The 20,728-nt window shown below is 48.0% G+C and overlaps 6 protein-coding genes across 6 annotated transcripts; 2 read left to right on the top strand and 4 right to left on the bottom strand.

Moving 5' to 3' along the window:
• Positions 1 to 266: 266 nt before the first annotated feature.
• VFPPC_10406 (beta-mannosidase) lies at positions 267 to 3,009 on the top strand (the record flags this gene model as incomplete). Its single annotated transcript, XM_018288783.1, has 3 exons — positions 267 to 737; positions 801 to 898; positions 963 to 3,009. The coding sequence occupies 3 exons, from the start codon at positions 267 to 269 to the stop codon at positions 3,007 to 3,009; spliced, it is 2,616 nt and encodes an 871-aa protein (XP_018137371.1).
• A 1,259-nt stretch (positions 3,010 to 4,268) lies between these two features.
• On the top strand, positions 4,269 to 5,930 carry VFPPC_10404 (hydrolase; the record flags this gene model as incomplete). The annotated part of the gene is made up of 1 exon (XM_018288781.1): positions 4,269 to 5,930. One exon carries the CDS (start codon positions 4,269 to 4,271, stop codon positions 5,928 to 5,930), a length of 1,662 nt encoding a protein of 553 aa, XP_018137369.1.
• A 793-nt stretch (positions 5,931 to 6,723) lies between these two features.
• Positions 6,724 to 7,491, bottom strand: VFPPC_10403 (hypothetical protein; the record flags this gene model as incomplete). The annotated part of the gene is made up of 2 exons (XM_018288780.1): positions 6,724 to 7,346; positions 7,434 to 7,491. 2 exons carry the CDS (start codon positions 7,489 to 7,491, stop codon positions 6,724 to 6,726), a joined length of 681 nt encoding a protein of 226 aa, XP_018137368.1.
• Positions 7,492 to 9,443: 1,952 nt separating this feature from the next.
• On the bottom strand, positions 9,444 to 10,863 carry VFPPC_16869 (arylsulfatase protein; the record flags this gene model as incomplete). Its single annotated transcript, XM_018294622.1, has 3 exons — positions 9,444 to 9,947; positions 10,004 to 10,449; positions 10,515 to 10,863. The coding sequence occupies 3 exons, from the start codon at positions 10,861 to 10,863 to the stop codon at positions 9,444 to 9,446; spliced, it is 1,299 nt and encodes a 432-aa protein (XP_018137367.1).
• A 1,822-nt stretch (positions 10,864 to 12,685) lies between these two features.
• Positions 12,686 to 14,533, bottom strand: VFPPC_10401 (arginine deiminase type-3; the record flags this gene model as incomplete). Its single annotated transcript, XM_018288778.1, has 1 exon — positions 12,686 to 14,533. One exon carries the CDS (start codon positions 14,531 to 14,533, stop codon positions 12,686 to 12,688), a length of 1,848 nt encoding a protein of 615 aa, XP_018137365.1.
• A 5,437-nt stretch (positions 14,534 to 19,970) lies between these two features.
• VFPPC_10398 (hypothetical protein) lies at positions 19,971 to 20,492 on the bottom strand (the record flags this gene model as incomplete). The annotated part of the gene is made up of 3 exons (XM_018288775.1): positions 19,971 to 19,976; positions 20,035 to 20,355; positions 20,412 to 20,492. 3 exons carry the CDS (start codon positions 20,490 to 20,492, stop codon positions 19,971 to 19,973), a joined length of 408 nt encoding a protein of 135 aa, XP_018137362.1.
• Positions 20,493 to 20,728: the final 236 nt, after the last annotated feature.

Below are 20,728 nucleotides of genomic sequence, written 5' to 3'. Positions count from 1 at the left end.
TGCAGATGGAGAGGGTTCATTGCTAATTTCACGAAACAGGTATTAATTGCGATATCTGTTTTCGCCCAAAAAGGGTATCTTGTCAGGTTGAGCCACTATGTTGAAGTTGACATCTGACAGGCTGCGGTTATTTTATCCGAGAGAACGTTTCCTAGTCATGAGATTAGTAAGAACCATTGCGATGATCATGTAAAGCATATATAAAGCATGGTGCTAGAATGTCAAAAATTCATGTTGCACAGTTGCCAAGTTCACCAAGATCTAAGATGGGCAGAACTGCACTTGCAAGTACACTCATCGTGGAAGACATGGTTAGCAAAATCCGCACCCGTCAGCATATTGACGCCGGGTGGGAGTTCGCCCAAGCCAACTCTGATGCGCTATTTCGACATGTCTCACAGTTCCCGACCGTCAATCATCTGGATTTAATGCACCATGGCCTTATACCAGATCCAAGGAAGGACCTCAACTACCAAAAGGTTCAGTGGGTAGGGGAGAAGGAGTGGATTTACAAGACCACGTTTGATTTCTTTGGCGCAACAAGCAGCAGCCAAGATGCGCACCATGTGCTCGTTTTTGAAGGACTAGATACCCATTGTCGAATCCGTTTGAACGGAGAACACCTTTTGCGAACCGACAACATGTTCTTGGAGTATCGCATCGACGTGACTGATAAGATTCTCCATGGCACCAATAATTTGGAACTGTACTTTGAGTCTACATTCTTGGTTGGCAAGGTAAGCTACCCGGACAATTGTTGGGATTAAAAGGGTCAAATCCGTCTCCTAACCTGGGACCAGAAACTCGAAAAGGATCAAGGCTTCAAGAATAGATTTTGGAACGGTGACTCGTCCAGGATGAACACGCGGAAAGTGCCATGTCATTATGGCTGGGACTGGTAGGTTACTAACCTATCCGGTCTACTGCATTCGCTCAATATGCTAAGTTCTGACTATTTGCAGGGGCCCGACTCTTCTAACAGCAGGACCATGGCGGCCGATTTACGTGGAGTCATATTTGACCCGAATCTCCGACTTGCATATAGATGTTGAGGTGGCAGATTCCCTCGACTTGGCCAGGGTCACAGTCAACCTCAAACTTGAGGGGTCCCTTGCCGAAACCGCAGTTTCGAAAATTGAACTGTTTGAACCGTCAGGCCGTAAAATTCTAGAGGACAAAGTTGCGAGCAGGAGACCACACACTTTTGTTGTGAACAAACCTTGTTTGTGGTACCCGCTTGGCTATGGTGATCAAGCTCTCTACACTGTCAGAGCCACCATTGAAGGAGGTGCAGATATCGTGTCTAAGCGCATTGGACTTCGACTGTGTGAGCTCATCCAGCGCCCAATTCCCGGCCAAAAGGGCTTGACGTTTTTCTTTCGCATCAACAACATCCCTATATATTCGCAAGGAACTGATTGGATCCCGCCTGATGTATTCCTACCACGCATGACGCCGGAGCGCTACCGCAGTTGGCTGACATGGGCGGCCGAAGGCAACCAAAACATGATCCGTGTGTGGGGAGGAGGTATTTACGAAGATGACGTCTTTTATGATACCTGCGACGAGCTCGGTATTCTGATCTGGCAAGATTATATGCTTGGATGCGGCGCATATCCCTTTCATCAGTATCTCCTAGACTCGATTAAGGCTGAGGCCGAGTACAACGTCACACGAATGAGACACCACCCATGCATCGTTCTATGGTGCGGAAACAACGAAGATTACATGTTTGCAGAGATATACAAGCTGGATTATGACAAATTTGATGATAACCCTCAAAACTGGATCAAGACGAACTTTCCGGGGAGGTACTACTACGAGGTTACATTGAAAGAAGTGTCCGAGAAGCTCTCACCTCGTGTGCCATATCATCTCTCAAGCCCTTACGGTGGTTCGCACTCCAATTCGCCACTAGAAGGGGATATACACTCCTGGCAGGTGTGGATGGCAGATCAACCTCGTTATCCATACCAGGACTATGAGAAGTTGACGGGCCGGTTTGTCAGTGAGTTTGGGATGAAGTCATTCCCCTGCACTCGCACCATCAATGCACTCATTACAGACCCAAAACAGCAGCATCATCAGTCCAATGTCATGGATGCTTGGCATATGGCACCTGAAGATCAACGAACACTGTCCATGTATTTGATTGACAACGTTCGCCATGACAACGACCTCGATTCGTACGCTTGGGCCACTCAGCTTATCCAAGCCGAGTCGACGGACTACAGTTCTCGCGCTTTTCGTCGTCTTTGGCGGGGACCAGGGAAAGAAGAGTGCGCTGGCTGTCTGATTTGGCAATTAAATGACTGCTTTCCGGCGGTGAGTTGGTCCCTCTTGGATAGCAATATGCGACCCAAGATGGCATACTTTGTCGCCAAGCGTAATTACCAGAGTCTACTTGTGGGAGCGACTCGTCGCGTATCTGAGAAGAAGGCGAACGAATTCACCCACGTTGATATTGTACGGGAAACGCACGCTGAGCTGTGGGCATCTAACCTCTCTGTTGAAACGGTCGAAGCGGACATTGAAGTTGCATTTGTGACCATCGCGAATGGAGACTGTGTGCAGAGAACCATCACAGCTGTTACCCTTGCTCCTAATCGATCGACGGAACTGGAACTTGTCAAATTCCCCAAATTATATCAGGCCTCCCCTAGGAGCTTGGTTGTCAGCGTCCGGCTGCTGGAGCGTGATACGAAGCAAGTCCTGGCCAGATATATAGAGTTTCCTCAACCGCTGCGTCACCACGAATTTCGTGATGCGACGGTTTTGGTCCGGCAAGTGGATGAATTGTCCTGGTCCGTGAGCGTGAGCAACGGTGTTGCCAAGGCAATTGAGCTTTATGTTGACACTGAAGACGACGGCATCGCAGACGCGTGTGTTTTCAGTGACAATTGCCTCAATCTTGTTCCCGGCGATGAACAGGTGGTCAAATTAAAGGTTCGTGATTCAGTCAAGATTCCAAAAGGCGGTATTGTGATCAAGGAACGACACTATTGCTAGACAGTCAGCTAGGTGGACAGTTGGTCGGATCTCCCGAGTGCTGGTGTGAGCAAGGTAGAATAGACACGATTAGGTTAATGGGGTAAATGTATCGCTTCGCCCGCAGTTACGGTTTCTAGGTAGAGCGTAACATACAGGCGATTTAGATCCTAATCAGCCTCGCGCGTTGCTCTGTGAATCGTGCGGTGGCAGCTTCAGATATTTATATACCACACGAATGTAAAAGTCGGGCATCAAAAATAGTTGAAACTAGCCGGCCGACTGTTAACTCGTCAAATCTCTTTGTAACTGCCATGTTTCGGAGTCAATCTGTCATAATGGACAGGTGCAATGAAGTCAAGCTGTGCCTCCAACTTGCTGGCCAGGGTGTTAGATACCAGAGGTCTAATGCTTTCAATGTTCAAATGTTGCTGGTGTAATTTGATTGATGGCCAAGCTGCAACAGCTCTCCAGCAGTCGGATCACGGGAAGCCTCGCATCTCCCTCGTAATCATATTCATATAAGCCGCGGGAGGACTCCTCCATCGAGCAGTGTCCCATTTCCTTTTATCCTCCTCAACAACCTGCTGCCAGTCAAGAGGGATCGTGCCTGCTATCCTTCCGAACCAAGCCTTGAGTATAAAATGGAGCCGCATTTGTATCCAAGGCGGGTACCTTCTCTCGTCGTAGGACTGCCTGGCGCGTCCTTCGGTCTAGCACCCATACCCAGGACTGGGCAAAACTGCGCATCACGTCAAGAGAATTTGGATGGCCCATCCTCACGTGTTCAAGTGGTGGCAAGACTTCGGGGAGCAACTCAAGGGTTTCGAACGTTTTTTTGTCGATAATAAGGCAGTAGTCATAGCGTGTATTGTTCTTTGATTTAGCTAAGTCCTCGTTCAAATCGGCGACCCATTTAGCAAATGCTTCTCCGACAGCGCTAAAGTCTTCCTGGCCCTGGGGGCCGGTAAAGACCAGACTAGACCCTTACTGTCGATTTGCTGACATCAGAAGCTTGGATTTCTTCGCTGACATTGGAAGCGGAGACGACACCACGGCACCAAATTAGCCAACGCTACGCCGTAATCGAATAAATGTCCAGCCGCTCGGTTGATTGAAGCAGACCACGTTGATGTTCTGATTCACTCGTGGCGCCACCTCGGTTATTGCGCTGTCCTACCTACGCGTTGATCCTATTCTCTGGCGCGTCAATACCCCTATGTACCAGCAAACCTCAGCTCTATCTCCCGACTTCCACGACTCGCTGGGCCGCGATAACTATGTCAGCAACAAAAGTTTCCCGTGGTATCTTCGGTTGGGCTCTGGACCGTCTAGCAGGCTGGTCACTGAGCCTGCCGCCGGAAACTAACAGCTACACCATTGAAGCCGTTCGAATCCCACTCGGCAATGGACTTCATCTCCTTGCTGACCTTTACTGCCCTGCTGATGTCGAACCGTCTGGCACCGTCCTCTCAATCGGACCATATGGGCGCAGCGGTCTGATGGCGCTGGGCACCGTTCGCTTGTTTGCATGTCGTGGTTACTGTGGCCTTCTCGTCAGCGTCCGAGGCACCTTCGGGTCTGAAGGTGTATTTGACGCCGGCGAAACCAATGCAGTGGATAACCAGGCCATAGTTGCTTGGATGCGACAACAGTCATGGTACACAGGCTCCTTTGCTATGGTGGGCGGCTCGTATCTGGGGTTGACGCAATGGGCCATGCTAGAAGACCAACCTGACGATATGGCCGCAGCAATTATTAGTGTTGGCCCTCATGATTTGAGCCAATATGTCTGGGGAAGAGGCTCCCTCAATCTGGACCTCCTGGTGTGGGCAGAGCTCATTGCCAACCAGGAAGACAGTAGTATGCTGTACGCACAATGGAGATTAAAGTCTGCTCGCGAGCGCTTGAAAAAGCTCTCCATGACTATCCCTCTCGCCGACGCGGCTGATAGGCATTTTGCAGGGAAGACTCCTTGGCTGCGGAATAGAATCACACGCTCCGATGTCCATGATATATTTTGGGCTACAATGCAGCATGGCCGGGCCGTTAAACGGGCAAACCTACCAATCCTCCTGATTACAGGCTGGCAGGACGTTTTCCTTGAGCAGACACTGGAACAATACCACGAACTTCGGTCACGAAACGTCGACGTGTCCATGACAATCGGCCCCTGGAATCATGGGACTGTGAACAACGGCTCGTTGATGGCTGAGAGTTTCCAATATCTCGAACAGCATCTCGCCAAGCGGTCCAATGTTTTGCGCCAATCGCCAGTGCGCTTCTACGTGAATGGTGTAGAAGAATGGCGAGAGCTCTCTAGTTGGCCCCCGGAAACACATGCAAAGGAAGTATACCTTCATCCGCATAATAGACTCGCCTTCGGTGAGAAACCTAACGCTCTTGGTGGCGAGTCTACCTTCACATTCAACCCCGATGAGCCAACTCCCGCAATCGGCGGGCCACGCCTGGCCGATACTGGAGTGTATATTGACACTGTGTTTGAAGAACGGCCAGATGCACTTATATTCACAACAGATGCTCTAAAAGAAAGTGTGGAAGTTATTGGCTCATGTTCTGTTGAGCTCAGTCACACAAGTGACAATCCAAATGCTGACCTCTTCATACGCCTAAGCGACGTCGACGAGAGAGGAGTGTCTCGATACATTACAGAAACCTATCAGAGATTAAATCCTCAACGTGGAAGCGACATGGGGCAGGTACAACTGTTCTTGCCCGACTGCGCCCACCGTTTCAAGGAGGGTCATGCGATTCGACTCATTATTGCAGGCGGCAATTTTCCTCATTACGCCGTCAACTTGGGCACTGGGGCTACAGATCCTGCTGATTCGACGACTCGGCCGGCGACTCATACCATTCGTCATGCGGAGGGACAAAGCTCCAGATTAACATTACTCGTTGCGCAGCGTAGACAGGTATAGGAAAATCCTTGGATTAAAACGGTGTAGTTTGGACCAAAGAAAAAGACATATGTCAAAGCTACACCTACATTCTAGTTGTTGTAACTGTAGCCATTAAGCCACCACTTTCGTTGATCTGCGCAATGAGATCTAGAAGTTTGTAAAAGTTGATCCCTTGCACACTGTAACTCCTATGCATGGTAGTTTCGGATTAATTGAAGGCGCTCACACAGCTCGTACTGTCAACACAATGACTTTGACATCTACGCCCAGTCAGGGTGAGCGCCGGTTCTCAGCTGTGCCACTTGCCGTGTAGGTTTTCATAGGCAACTAGCATTTGTCTATCGCTTAACACGATTCGATATGTCAGGTACTCTTAAACGAAAGGGTGGCAACAATAGAAAAGAAAGTCGTCCCTCAAGATCACAAAGAGGCAATAGTCATATGTAATAGCTTTCTCTCATGCAAGCCTTTGTCATAGACCATGCTCGCCCCTGTAGTTACCCTCCTCCTCGGCCAGTGCTATGTTCACAGAAAGGATATGTCACATTACCATCTGCCACCGGTATTCATTAGCATGTACTTTCCAGCCCCCAGTTTGAGTACCCAGTTAGCCCTTTGCCTCACGGGCCAAAGAGTCTATTTGTTCTCTGCATCCCAATTTTTGCAAAACCTCACCCCGGGTGTGGTCTTCTGGCAATAACCTTAAAGTCGTTACGGTTGCCTACACGTGCCCAAGATGAACAAGACTTTATTGTTCATTTGTGGAACTCAAGTTTGTTACAATCCTCTTATGCTTCCATGCGATTACATTTTAGCTAAATCCTTCTGTAATAGCAGCATTCGGAGATTTACTTCTCCAAAGCTCTCTTGCCAGGCTTACCACACTTGCCACAGAACCAACAATGCTTAACATTTTAAACGCTAGTTCTCCTTTCCCACTTGGTTGGGTCTTTTTCTTATGAGACCTGTTCGTGCTCCTATGCTTTAAACTTTGTGGCCACAAGCTACCCACGGCGATATTGTTCAATCTGTTGATGTGGCTGCAACCCTGCGTACCTGGCTCCTGGCGTAAATCTTCTGGTGCAAGTTGCATCAAATCAGAGCTCACTGTCGACTTTCTCGCGTAAGTCCCAGATGGCTTTGCGTCAGAATCTTTTTGTATTGGCCTGACGTTGATTTGTTTCCCTCTACTAAGCTGGCAGGGTTTTGTGCTGTATGCTGAGTCACGTAACCGACGTATTTTGGTACTGGTCCTCACCAGATCCATGACTTGAGTCTCAGTGAGAATGCCCAGTATAGCAACGAAGTCGGGACGTGCCTCATATCGTACGCCAGATTGATGAAGAGCTTCAACACTCACTAATTGGCGGTCGATTTTCGTCCAAATCGCATCATCCGGAATATTATTCCCACAGCGGTCCGGTGGTAGCAGTTCTGTGCATTACCATTAGACAACTTCCCCAACAAGAACATGCTAGAAAAGAGCCCCAGAATGCCGTAGCATTACACAAACTATCTTACCATGCTTATACTGAATTCTTTGTAAGAGATGTGAAGTAGCTATATAATCCCACTTCATACACTGGACAAGAGACGAGGGGCGGTTGCCAGCATTGTGCGGAGAAGGCTGGGCATCGTCGTGCTAAAAGGAGTTCGATTAGTATACAAAGGTATGCCAAAAGTCTGAGCTTTAAACGACCAAGGCTTCGGCTACCATCTGATCGTGATCCCACTTCCAGGAAGGTTGACGGCAACTATGCTCCATGTTACGCAGTCGCTACGTGGTGCTCTAATAGACAGATGGCGCTCATCAGTAGGGAAGGCGTCGTTCGGCTTGTTGTCTTCTGTGCAGGAATATAAAGTTAGGGCCTCTGATTCCGGTTTGAGGCCAGATATGTCCGTGAACCTGATCGGCTGTTAAAAAACTTCGTTCTTGGGATATCTTCCCCAGCATATATTGGAGACTCAATAATCAGATGCGTCCAATAGCCCCAACCGCTTTCCTATAAGTAAGAGAAAGTAAAATTATAGCAGATCTTCTAGGATAAGGTTTGATCTTCTCAACCACGTGGATTGTTTGTTGGCAGCAACAGTCAGCATTCGCCGATGGTGGAGTCGCTGAGGACAGGTGACTTTATGACAGCTTGCAAGGGAGTAGGTTACATCACCATGTTTTATCGTTGGATACCCCCTAAAAGCTTACCAGCCGATGACGGTCACCTGCAGTTGACCAGCATGGCCGGTAGTATGGTAGGCCTTGACCTGGACAGATGCCGGCCATGCGCACCTGATGGAAAGCTCACCCTAGCAAAATGCATTTGATTAGCTGCTTCCCACACCTTTACGAAACTCTGTATGCAAGTTGGTACCTTAACCCAATTTGGTTTGCTTGTCCAACAGGTTCTGGTTTTAAGAATGATGCAGGAGAATATGTCAATGTGACTAGTGTGACAAGACATCACATTTATATAAACGTCCATTGGACGCGGGTTTATGACACTCGTTCTTTATCGGTGAGGCACATCCGTTACTGTTGAACCGTGAGGTCCCGTTTGAGTCTCACGATCCTCGATACCAACATTGTATCCGTCTTTATCCATGGGCAGTTTGATTCAGATAGCTGGCATTTCTTGAATCACCGATGACATTCGCAATACAATGTCCAGCTAACCAGCATGTCCGCAAGTAGATGTGTGTAAGGATATGGATTGATTTGTCCAATTGGGATGCCACTGGAGAATAGTACCTTCAAACGAGCAACTCCTCATTGTTCCACAAGGCGGTTCGACCTGGTGATCTGTGCAGCGGGCTCGAGACGATCCTCCATGTAGTAGCGCAGAATGTCCGGCCAATGACTTTCGGTATCAAGCTAGGCCATTTGGGAGCACGGTGTCTATCTGCAATAGTTTCTCTCTGCACTTCGTATCCTCAATACCGTAGAGTAAGGCCACCTAAAGGCCGAAGCTTGCACTAGCAGAACCAAGCAACACGATCACCTTCAAGCCAGGTTCCTTTCCCAGGCCTTCATCCTCTAGATCTTCCTCAGACCATTGTCAAAGACGCCTTCGAGAGAGTAGCCACAATGTCGAGATTCCTACACCATCGTTACTGCGGGAAGACGTAACTTTTACCACATAATAAATGAGCACCTTAATAAGAAATGGAATTAACAGTAAGTCATATGATTTGGAGACAAAATTTAGATAGCACCTAAGTGAGACTTGGCATGGCGCATTAGTCTTCCGTTAACAAGTTCTAAAAGAACGTGACACCAACCACGATGTGCGGGTCATTGTCCACTTAACCCCAACAATCCCAATAATTGACCGAAGTTTCATCTCTAAGGAGATAAGAAATTACTCCAAGCAGTACATCTTCAATGCGAGGCAGCTGGTCCTGCCCCAGGCATAATGCTCAGTGACTATCAAGCACCAAAGTGTCCTTGAAAAGGGGTTTTTTTTTTCACTTTACACCAGTCTATGCAGCGAAACCATGGCATTCCAGGCATGACTCATTGTTACCGTCCTTCCCTTATGATTGCCCTAGCTCTGCTGGTGTGAGCTTACGTGACTTTTTCTCCATTTCCTCAATCGTTGTGTGTCGTTGATTAACCGTGCCTTGGTTTACTTCGTTGGGCGGAACTTTTGTACCACGGTGAACCGGACTTTTGAAATGATCAGTATTTGTTCGATAGTCCTTTTGTAGTGCTGCTGATGATGCAGGAAGGAAGGGTTGCTCGTTAGAGACAAGTTGTATATTAAGACACTCTTTAAACTGGACTTTTGGCAATGAAGCAAAAAACTCGTCATATTTCGAGTCCATGGCAACATCCAAACTGTTAAGAATTACACCAGAATGTGGGCAGCTGTCGTCCTTGTGACAGGTACTTTGTAGAACAGTCCATGGATTGCGGCAGGTATCCTGATTGCAGGACTTGGTTACTAGCAGTATGGCGTCTAAACGCTGAATCAGCCGATTATGCTCGCCGTCTTTCGCAAAATTAAAGGCCAAGTTGTGAAGTTCGAATGGGTCAGTCTGTGGAAGCATTAATCACTAGTCGCTCCTTTCACGCTTGTTGTGTGCTAACTCACCTTTGTGTTATACAGCTCGCGGTCACCGGTGCACCACTTGGAGTAGAGCCAAGAATTATTTTCGTTGACAACTCGCAAAGTTTTGTAAGTGTTGTTGGCGCTTCTATTTTTGCCGGGCGCCTCGATTCCCGCGCTGCCCCAGAACTCAACATTGATAATGTCATGACTATTAGAGTCATTTGCCGGCTGAGTAGGGTTGTGCCAATCACTCAAAAGACTGCGTCCATCGAGATAGGCGGGATATTGCTCTTTATCTAGGCCAGCAATTTCGAGAAATGTCGGCGCCAGATCAGGGTGCGCTCCAGGTAAACGAGATGTTTTGTTCGCTGGAATCTTCGGCCCGCGGACGATAAACGGAACATTTGTGTCTTCAATATACGGAAGTGTCTTCCCAGCGTTAACCCGATGCTGACCGAGATGATAGCCATTATCAGTTGAGTAGATAACTTGGTAAAACCGTTAATGTCTTTATCCAAACACGACTACAAGATGAGGTCTATTAGTAACTTACTATATGTATTATTAAGAATATTTGTTTTATCCAGGAAATCTACAATATCCTGAACAATTTCGTCCACACCTTGAAGTGCTCGAATCCGATGTCGGTAGTGCTCGTTAGCACGAGTAATGTCGGACTCTTCCATCAGGGGGAGCTTCTTCAACCAAGATGGTTTCTGAGCCGTCAGCGCATCGGAAGGATTAAAGTTCTTGCCTTGGGGTGCAGTAGCATTTGGGAAGTCTTTGGCGTGTCGAGCCAACGGCACAGGAAGGCCAGGTATCTCCACGTGCGGAGAAACAGGGGCAATGGTGAGATAGAAAGGATTATGTTGCTTCTTAGTGAGATACTCCAACCGAGACATACTAATACGACATGAATTAATTTGGTAATGCAATAAAACGTGTGGAAAAGAAATAAACCAACGTTTTTGCCCGAATGACGTCTGTTTGATGATAGCCACGATAGAGCACGGGAGTTTGTCCATTGTGTGAAAAAACAGGGGTATTGTATTGATATGTCCAAGGCTCGACCTTTGCGGGAGGGAGAAAGTTAGTACATGTTTTTCAGTCCATGTTATCAGGTTCAGAATAATGACTAACCAAGACATCTGCCACATCCCAGCCTTTCGGCCAATCTGCGTAAAGCGCGGTGTTGTAACCATTCAAAAACTTGCCGATATCTGTCTCCATCCCATTAGGGTGACACACTCAACTATATATTCAGAGAAACTCACACTCAGTACGGTATCCAGCCCTCTTGAGCCACATTGGTAGGTAATCATTATTTTCACTGGATGCGAGCCACTTTGCGTAGTTTCCACTGCCTCTGCTATTAGCATTGTCCCTTTCACACTAACTTTGTCAAATTTAGGCAGTCGAGCATGGTTGGCATACCCTGGGGCCGTTACGAATGTGATATTCGTATTATGTGCGTGCTGCCCTCGAAACAGTGATGCTCGGCTAGGGCAACATTGCGACACAGTTGCGAAATGATTAGAAAAGGAAGTTCCTTTTGCGGCAAGCTCCCTTTTCACCGAACTCATATAGTCCAAAGACCCAAGATGCAAATCCTGATCATCGGTGAATATAAAAATAATGTTAGGTCTCTTGGCTGCGCAACTATCTGCATTCACTGCAAGTGACAGATTCAACAGCAACGCTGCACAGACTAGACCGCCAACGACTTGAAACATTGTAAAAATAGTGGCTTTGCTTTAGAAGATGTGGTGTCATTTGATTTATAGCGATATGTCACTCTGGGGAAAGCTAAATCGACGGTATTAATGCAGGTATATATAGTTATTCTTTAGGTCCTAATCCACGGGGGATTGCCTAAATTTCATGCGTCTAAAAGCTTATTGCGGACTTCTGCTTTTAGCACTGCCGCATCTCTTGTGAGTCTGACCGCAATTTTTATCCACTTTATTTAGATATCTACCCTAACTTCGATACAACTTTCTTACGGGGGCATTATAGGGCTACGTACTTATCTACAAGGGAAAATAGTCGGGGCTAAAATCTAAGAATAGGAATTTTAGGCGCTGATAACTAGGAAATAGAAGCTCTTGGTTTCGGGGAAAAAGGCACAAACTGGAAAAAGTCAGCATGCTTACGAACTAACCAACCTTATTTCGTGAGAAAATGTCGTCATCCGACGGGACGGGTATATGACAAAATTTCGATACAGGTCAGAAGCGACATTGGCTGCCATCACGAGACTCCGAACTTAAGTGAAACATTCAATGAGGATTCGTTGGTCCCCTATCACAAAGGCCAGGCCGCTAGGCAAACTGAATAGTGATGTTCTACATTTTTGCGTCAAGCCCTTAGTCCTAGCTGGCATGGTTGTTGAACATTCGATAATGGATATGTGTACGCGTCACGGCATTGCACCGGGGACATCGTATCGACGGCCCGGCATCGGTTTCCATGGGTTGTAGACTGGCTTACGTCAATTGGCTGTTGTTTGAAGGATCGACCTCGCAGTGGCTCACCTCAGCTTATTGCAGGCATCATGAACAATGTCGATCAAGAAAAACACCAGCTCGAATCGGCAACGGCACCAGTGAGAACCGAGCGTAGAAAGAAAACGGACATGCTGTATTCCGATCTAGAGTCTAGGGCAAGGCACGTAACAAAATAATACACCTCCCACACTCTTCCAAAAAATTTCTTAGGTGCCCATCAATTCATTGTCCACCAAGCAATGTTTGTGTCTCTGAGGGTATTTGTTGCGCAATGAACTTCGCCACCTCGAACGTGATGTGACATGTAATTATCAATAAACACGGTTTTCATGTCTGCACTGGCGTACGCAGCACGGATGGCATCCTCCAAGACATCTTTCCCATCCACCAATGGGCCCCATGGCTTCGGGGCAACATAGTCTGAACCAAGTACAATTCCATTCACAGCCGATGGATGAAACGTTTGCAGCTGTCTCTGGCCAGGATATGCTCGGCGAAGTCGTGTGGGAATACCATCAGGGCTCCGGGGCCAGGGATACGTATTATCCTTCCATAACGTTGGCACACGAATGACATCGCTGTCTTCGATTGGCAGTTCTCTTAGCAATATAGACAGATTGCTGTCCACATATTTTTGGGCATACTCATTGACCCAGATGAATCGTTCATCTGACAACAGAGAACTGACGGTCTTGTTTCGAACACTAGGGTCGAGAAAAATAGCGTCTGTGTCAGGGGTCATATCTCCATCATAGCTCAGTGCTGGCACCGCACCATGGCCGGTGCTGTTTAGGTTTTTTAGAGTTGCGATAGCTGACCTCATGTCTGGCACTGCCATCTTGAAACCGAGAGTATTGTTGTAGGGCAAGAACTGGACCATCTCATCAATGTGGCCGGCAACAAGCCAGCCAGCCTCAAGAAACAGGGGTGGCTGCTCCCCTTGGGACTCCAGAAAATCGATCCAAGACTGGGCAGGGTAGGTATCAAAGTGCTTTCCGAGCAGAACCCGACCGTTGCGATAGCGGACTCCCGATCGGGAAACGTAAGGCGGAATAGTCTCCATGTTACCGCCAGAGTTAATCTCTTCCCATCCAAAACCAGTTCCAAGACCGGGCTGCCAACCTCCCACTCCGGGACCTCGAAGCTGCTCGAACACCTTTCGTCCATTCCGTCTAGTTGACTGCGGAGAGCGGAGAAGCACTCGAAGAGAAACAGGGCCATTTGGACCTGGCATGCTTGCGAATGCAGGTTCCATAAAGTCTTGACCCCAAACATCGTAGCTATTGTTGAGCACAAGCAGCGATGGCTGAGAATCTAAATTCCCAAGAACACCACGCAGTTTCTCTACAAAGGGTGCTTGCCATTTGGATACGCCTTGTCTCGTTTGGAGTGTAACAACAGTCTCTGTCTTGTGCAGGTGGTGGTGGACCAGAATTGGTGCCTGTCTCATTGCCACGAAGTCGGTTGCTGTTCGTCCAGAATCGGTAACCTTGAAAACAATATCAACTCTTCCATTCCAGTCGTTGGTACCCGTAGTTAACTCCCTTCCATCGATTGCGAGAATCAGTCCTTTTGAAAGGGCTGTAGAGTTAAAGGACAGTTCCGGTTGCACCAAAGTCCAGTCTGAGGACACATTGGGGCTATTGCCGTGCAGCCAGAATACTCGAACGCGGGAAAGTGACGAGGGAGGATCCGTGTATATTTTTCCGACCGCATCTCCAGACAGACCCTGGACCGGATCTGTTCGTAGCTTTGCCGCATAACGGGTTGTGATAAGTCTATCTCCCGTCGCATCATTACACGCGGCGAGTTCCTCGTTACTGAAGGATATGCCGGTCCCATCACGAATTGCGCACCGTCGATGCTCATCGCCAATGTTGGGAAGAAAAATTGCGCCGTAGTTGGACGTCCACATATGCTTATGGTCTCTATCCAAGTCGTCGACAATGCCATCCCGGTTCGTGTCGGCAAGTATGCCGCATTGAATGCTTGATTCGTTTCGAGCAGCCAAAACAGCCTGTTGAATACCGAAAATGTTCAGCAAAACAAACGTGAGGTGGCGCATTTTGATTTGATCTTGTTCTTCTAGCTCTTTAATACCAAACTTAGGATTCAATGGGTTAAATAATGATGCCATCGTACATTACATCACAACACAAGACCTTGCAGGCACCTTATATAGAAACTGTTGCGTTCCGAGTGTTGCCTACTATCTTCCACAGCTCTTCCATATCAGGCACCACAGCATCAACTTTACTCGCAACTGCGACGCAATTATTTTGCCAGTAATGGAAATAAAAGAGAGATCCTAATACTTGACATCATGGTGGCTCTGCCTGCACTGCCAATATCATGGCACAAAGATAAAACTCCTAAACAGGAAAGAAGTTTGGCCAAGACTTGGCGTATACCAACGCAGATCCACGTCGCAGCGTGGCTGTGCTGTTCTGAACTCTGTTGGCAATGACAAGAGGGGAAGCTGAAAGGTGCATGCATCACTCGGGAAGCACAAATAAAACAGAAATTGGATCGAATATCACTTTCTGCGAAAACATGGTCAAAAAAGAACATGGCGCCCGTCGGGGTAATGCCTGACGTTTATTACCCTCGCCTTCCGCTCAAGTATATCAAGTCCTCCATAAACTCGGTCAACGTTATCACAAGGCGAAAATATAGGGCTGCTTAAAAACACTGTCCCACGTCACAACAGTTGTGCCTGGTAGAGTACGCTGGCTTACACTTCGCCACAGCGCTAACAAGACTTCTATCGCGATCAATGGAGAGGCAGTGCCTACATTTTTACTAATCCATCTCAACTCATTTGTTACGAAAACCTTAGAGGCCTCATCCATGGGGCTTGCTGTTAACCCCAGAATGACCATTGGCCAGATGGTAAACTTCCGAAGGTGGTCTTCTTGGTCAGAGACGACTAGTTGCAAGTTGCCACGCAATGTTTTCCAATGGAATGCATAATCAGTCTCGTGAGCGATGTTGTCGCCGGATTGCAAGGCACTTCGCTCGGAAGCTGACAGGTAACCAACGCCAAAGATCGTCGAAAGGCAATACAAAGCAATGGCCGATTTATACGCCGATATGAACGCAAGCCAAGTCCATCGACGAGACTTGAGTCGGCTTGTAATGATAGAGTCGTGGCGTGGAAAATGTGCCGTGTCCTCAACGGACAAACCCGGTAGCACAACCTCATCTACCCATTGCTGCACGGGAAAGTCGCATACGCTTTGCAGCACTGTTCTCGTCTCAGAAAACAGGTTGTTTTTCTCGTCTTCGTCAGCTGCAGCATGTATCCGAGCACGTAAATTATTGACCAAGATTATATGTGCCAAGAGCTCCGGTGGACATGGGACACATGTCTGAAGACCATCACCAAACAGTGTAGTCAGAACCGGTAGAGTTTCAAGCTGCCGACTTGATCGCTTAATATCCAGAGGGGGAGCAGTAGTTGCCCCTAGTATATCAATGCTGTATCAAGTTGTCAATGATGGTCGCTGGTGAGATGGAGGACCTGGTGCTGTTGCCGGTTCCGAAGCTGGAGCTGCACAAAAAACGAAGAAGAAACTCACATAATAAAATAGCGGAACAAGTGGGAAAGTTGTTCACAGCTAGGCATGAGCTCGGCGAGACCACCGCGCGAGTCAATAATTGCGGTCGCCGCATCGACATGCTGTCGCCATGACGAGGAAATGGATTGCTGAATCTGATAACGACGTAAGTTTAGCTAACAAACGTGACAACGTGGGTTTTGCTAGAGGAAAGTATTCACTAACTTCGGCTAGTAGAAATACCAAGACGCAAACCAGTATTTCGTCGCTTGTGCGCATGTCGTCACGAGCTAAGTCCTCCGCTATCATCCTAATAGCAGATCCTCGATGATGTTGCAACTTGATGGCTAGAGTGCCTCGCTCCGCGCCTGGCAACTGAACACTTTGCAAAATTCGATGTCCCAATGCAGTAGATATAACCATTTCCGCAACTGCAGGGCGAATATATGCCACGGCAGTTGGTGCTACGAAGAACGGGTTTAGACGGCCAAGCCTGGTTGTGGCAAGCAAGTCTGGACAGATGACATCGTTGTCTGTGATGATATCCGGCTGATGTTAGTTCTCTGTCTTTCATTTCATTTCTCTTTCTCCTTCTCTCTAGTTTGGGAAGGGCTTTCAAGCGCACTCCAACGTGGAGACAAAGGCACGAGGCCTCCAATTCTGGGTGAAATGATACCTACAATACGATATCGATTGAACCAGAGCTGTAGTACCCCCATCATCCAATACAATCCGCGATATTTCATGTTCATGTGTGACCGATTTTCCCTCGACGTGTTGTTGTGTCTTTCGCTTCTTTGACCTCGTCTCTCCGGGCTCAATCCATCGCAAAGGCTTGTGGTCATATCCTGGGCATGATACCCCTCTATTTTGGCATTTTTTACAGACTGGCCGTCCAAAGTCGCAAATGAGTCGCCTTTTACGGCACTCCCAACATTGTCTGTTGTCTGGCATCGGTTGTTGCCGCTAGAGCGGTCCGGAATAAATGACCAGCAAACGAATACCACACTTGCCTTGCTTCGTATGTAGGCGTTAACTTATGCGGTCAGCGGGAAATGGCTGTGTGGGAGATATTTAGTTCTGATCAGTCAAAGTAAGCACTGGCGCAAAAGCTTGTTAGCCGACCAAGAAAATTAAAGAGTTCGGGGCACATTGACAGCGGGAGAACTCATGGTAGAGCTTGAGATGACCTTTCAGACACTACAACTCGGCACACGGAGTATTAGCTAGGTCATCAACAGCCACCTTAATCCGCCTGGTGAGTCAGCCGTTTTTGTGCCTCGCCTGATGTCTTTTGAGACACGAAGCCTAATCAACCCATCAGCCCTTGTGGGGTCCCTGCAAAGCTGGTATGATTGACGGCACAATTGATTGGGCTATGTTCCGCAGTGGTTCAGCCGAGATATTCTTGAGCTGACCAGTCAGTCGATTTGGTTTACCGGCCATCCCCCCATATGCCCTGGTTTCCCAGCACAGCGAAATGTGCCTTGGAAGAAGAGCCTTCTTGCACTGCCCGGCAGCAAAGTGACCTAAAAATGTGGCTGTGCATGACCTTGATCTCCTCCGTAATAGTGCTAATAAGCCGAAGAGACGGCCACCTTCAAACTGAAATAATTCCTCCGTACATGTACTGGAGACTGCCCCTCGGACATTTGTCTTGTCAAAGGGCGCAAATAGACACCCAGACCCGTAAGCGCGAAACCAATAATAACTTGAACTGCTAACTATTAACTGTGGTATCGACGCCGGCTGACTCGATTAACGCTGTGATCACAGATGCCGTATTCCCCAACGATTTAAACCCCATCTCTGGTCGCCAGTCTTTCTCCGCAGATGTGGTACGAGTAAATGCCGAGTTTCGTCGCCGGAAAACGATAAGCAAAGAGACGGGGAACAATTGACAGCGATTAATAAAGTTTGAGAGCTGGTTCGCATGAATCAATTTATTTTTTAAAGGAAGGCGTGATCTAAGTGAGTCTTTACGGTCTGAGTTGTGCGACTGTAGACTAAAGAATACGTGGAAAAAATAAGAGCAATACGGAGTAGCACGAAAAAAAAAAAAAAAACCTTCGTGCCTCTACCTCCCATGTTAATATGTGCAGAAGTCGATCAATCAAAATAATCTCCTTTCTGAAGCATTTCCTGTGCAAATTGGAAGCCCGCCACCACCGCATCTAGCGCAGTGCGTTCTTGTGCTAAACTCGCTGTAATAGCCGCTAGATAGAGCTTGTTAATGTCGAGACCACACTTTTAAAAATTTAATGAGAACTTACAGATGATAGAGTAGCTTACGCCAAACACGCCTTTCGGGTTCTCACAACGCAGTCGCTCTATAACGGGTTCCCCAGCGCCGCAGAGCACGAAATGGAGTGTAGTCGTCTGCTCAGACTCGTCAAAGATCTCTCTTTTCACAACGACATACCTGGGCCCGAGCCTCTGCAGCTTTTTTCCCAGTGCCACAATGCTTTGTATGCCGGTCGGATAACTGGCTTTAATAGATGCTCCTTCTAACAAGGCCATAACTTCGCGAACAGTGGCGGAAAGAATGGTAACAGATGGCAGAACATGCTCTATAAGCGCCACAAGCATTCCGTTTGGTATTTCCTGTCCCGTTTTAAAGAACGGCTCTATATCGAGAACGGATGCCACCTTTGGCCATTGCCTCCAGATCTCAGACAGGACCTGAACAGAGTCAATAGACGGTATGGCGCCTTTGCACACATTCGTGAGTTAGTATTCGCGTCTTTGACTTTGATTTGAGTTGGCGAGAGTTGAAGTAGACCGACCAATCTTGATAACATTGCAGTCGCTACTTTGGAGAGCGGACCGAAGCTCAGCAAGGAGGGCCTTTGGTTCTGTCTGCACATGCTCTGCGTGCTCCTCGCAGCGCTTAGAATTTATGCCCGTGGAAATGACTTTGCATGGGATCTGAAGACTCGCCAATACTTTTTCGTCCGTTTTTAATCCCCTGCGCCCGTTAGCTTGTTAATGCCGAGGGGAAACATACACACACGAACGCGTTTGGGAGGTCGTCAAAGCATCCAAGAACGAGCACCTGTGGCGATTCCATCTTGCTTCCTGCAAAATAGCAATACGCCACAAATAATCCAAAATGCTATCTTCTTGGTGCGTGCGGAGCTGGCTTGAGGTTATGGTTCGCCTGCTGTTGAGATGAGAGCTTGTAAGTGATTTTGTCCGAGTTGGGTTAACTTGTTCGATCTGCAATTCGATGAATCCCAACGTCCAAAAGTTCTTGAGACCAGGTGCAACTCGCAGCGGATGCCTGTGCCTCATTAAATAGGCCCGTGCCGGGCTGCATGTCTCGGCCTCAGGGCATTGTGAGCGCTAACCTTTAGGCGGGGTGCGGGAAAACAGGGGTTTGGAGTCAAGTCTGGTCTGGTCAATATCAATTCGCGATCAGATTGGTCAAGTCAAGTGCTCAAAACCCCGCCACAGCCATCGTGCAGCTGTTGCATCCACCAACACGACTCACCAAGCCGCGTGTGCGGGACAACCACCAACTTCCACATTAGACAGTAGCCCGTTATCGGTTATTTTCAGGCGGAGGGCAGAAAACCAAAAACTCCATGTCAAGTTATTGATTGATGTAGAGCCTTTTTCTTTTCTTTCACTTCTCTCTTTCTGAGGACCAACCTTGAACAGTCACATGTGCTGACACTTGGGCGCCAATCACAATTCAAGGAGATCACAATACAATCAAATGTCAAGTCAGTTAGTTCTCAACGAGATGATACAAAGAAAGTTACAACACAAAAGACAGGTCTAACAATTATCAATGGGTGTCAGTCCAACCTATATCTACATGATCCTTTGCACTCTCACGAAGCTTTCCTTTACGAGGAACGCATTCCATCCCGTCCATCACCCATGCCTGACCGACATGTGCTCTCCTACACAAAACTGGGCGCATAACGTTCGTACCTAGTTCTGGGGAAAGTCAGCAATTTGTTGGGAACTGTTCTCCAAAGACCAAACACCGACTTACAATGTCTTCGGGTTTGGCTCCGGGGTAGAAGCATGTGACAACCGTGCTAACCGTCAAGCAGCCGTCCTGAAGGCGGCCAGCAGTACCGTATGCCTCGACATCCGCGCTGGTGTAGGTGCAGTAGATGCCCTCCTCGGTTTGTTCGCACTGCGAATCCAGGGGAGCTCGCTTCGCATGCGAGCCCTCTCGAACCTTAAGGGCGAACTTCAGATCTGCGCGGGCAGCAACGGCCTGCGACTTGTCCCGTTTGTCGTGAGCCAAGTTGCTGTCACGTTGCTTGAATGCAAACGCCCAGTACTCCCGAGGGCTCAATTGAGTGACCTGGCGAGAGAATTAATTAGATTGTGCTGTAACCAGGTTGACGGCGGGATCATTACCTCGCGGCTGTCCATTGGGCGGGGTGCGGCGAGGCCGCTGGCGATGACGAGACCACTGGCAATGATGTTGGTGAAATGCATGACGACAAGTATATGTAGATGAAGAATGAAGAGGATGGGAAAGGATAGCTTGTATGTATGCAAGTGATGATTAACTGGAGGGTGATGGGATGAAGTTTATTCTTGTGCTGCCAAACTTGGGAGGAATTGTTCCTTTTATGCCTGCATGTGTTCTTCAGGCTACTCCTCGGCGTTCCAGTTTACTCCTGTAGGTTCCAAGAAAAGAAAGTTAGCAATGAGAGGTTTCTCCCGTGTCA

Source organism: Pochonia chlamydosporia (assembly GCF_001653235.2).
Source record: "Pochonia chlamydosporia 170 chromosome Unknown PCv3seq00011, whole genome shotgun sequence".
Taxonomy (NCBI): domain Eukaryota; kingdom Fungi; phylum Ascomycota; class Sordariomycetes; order Hypocreales; family Clavicipitaceae; genus Pochonia; species Pochonia chlamydosporia.
This window is presented reverse-complemented; position numbering and strand designations above follow the sequence as displayed.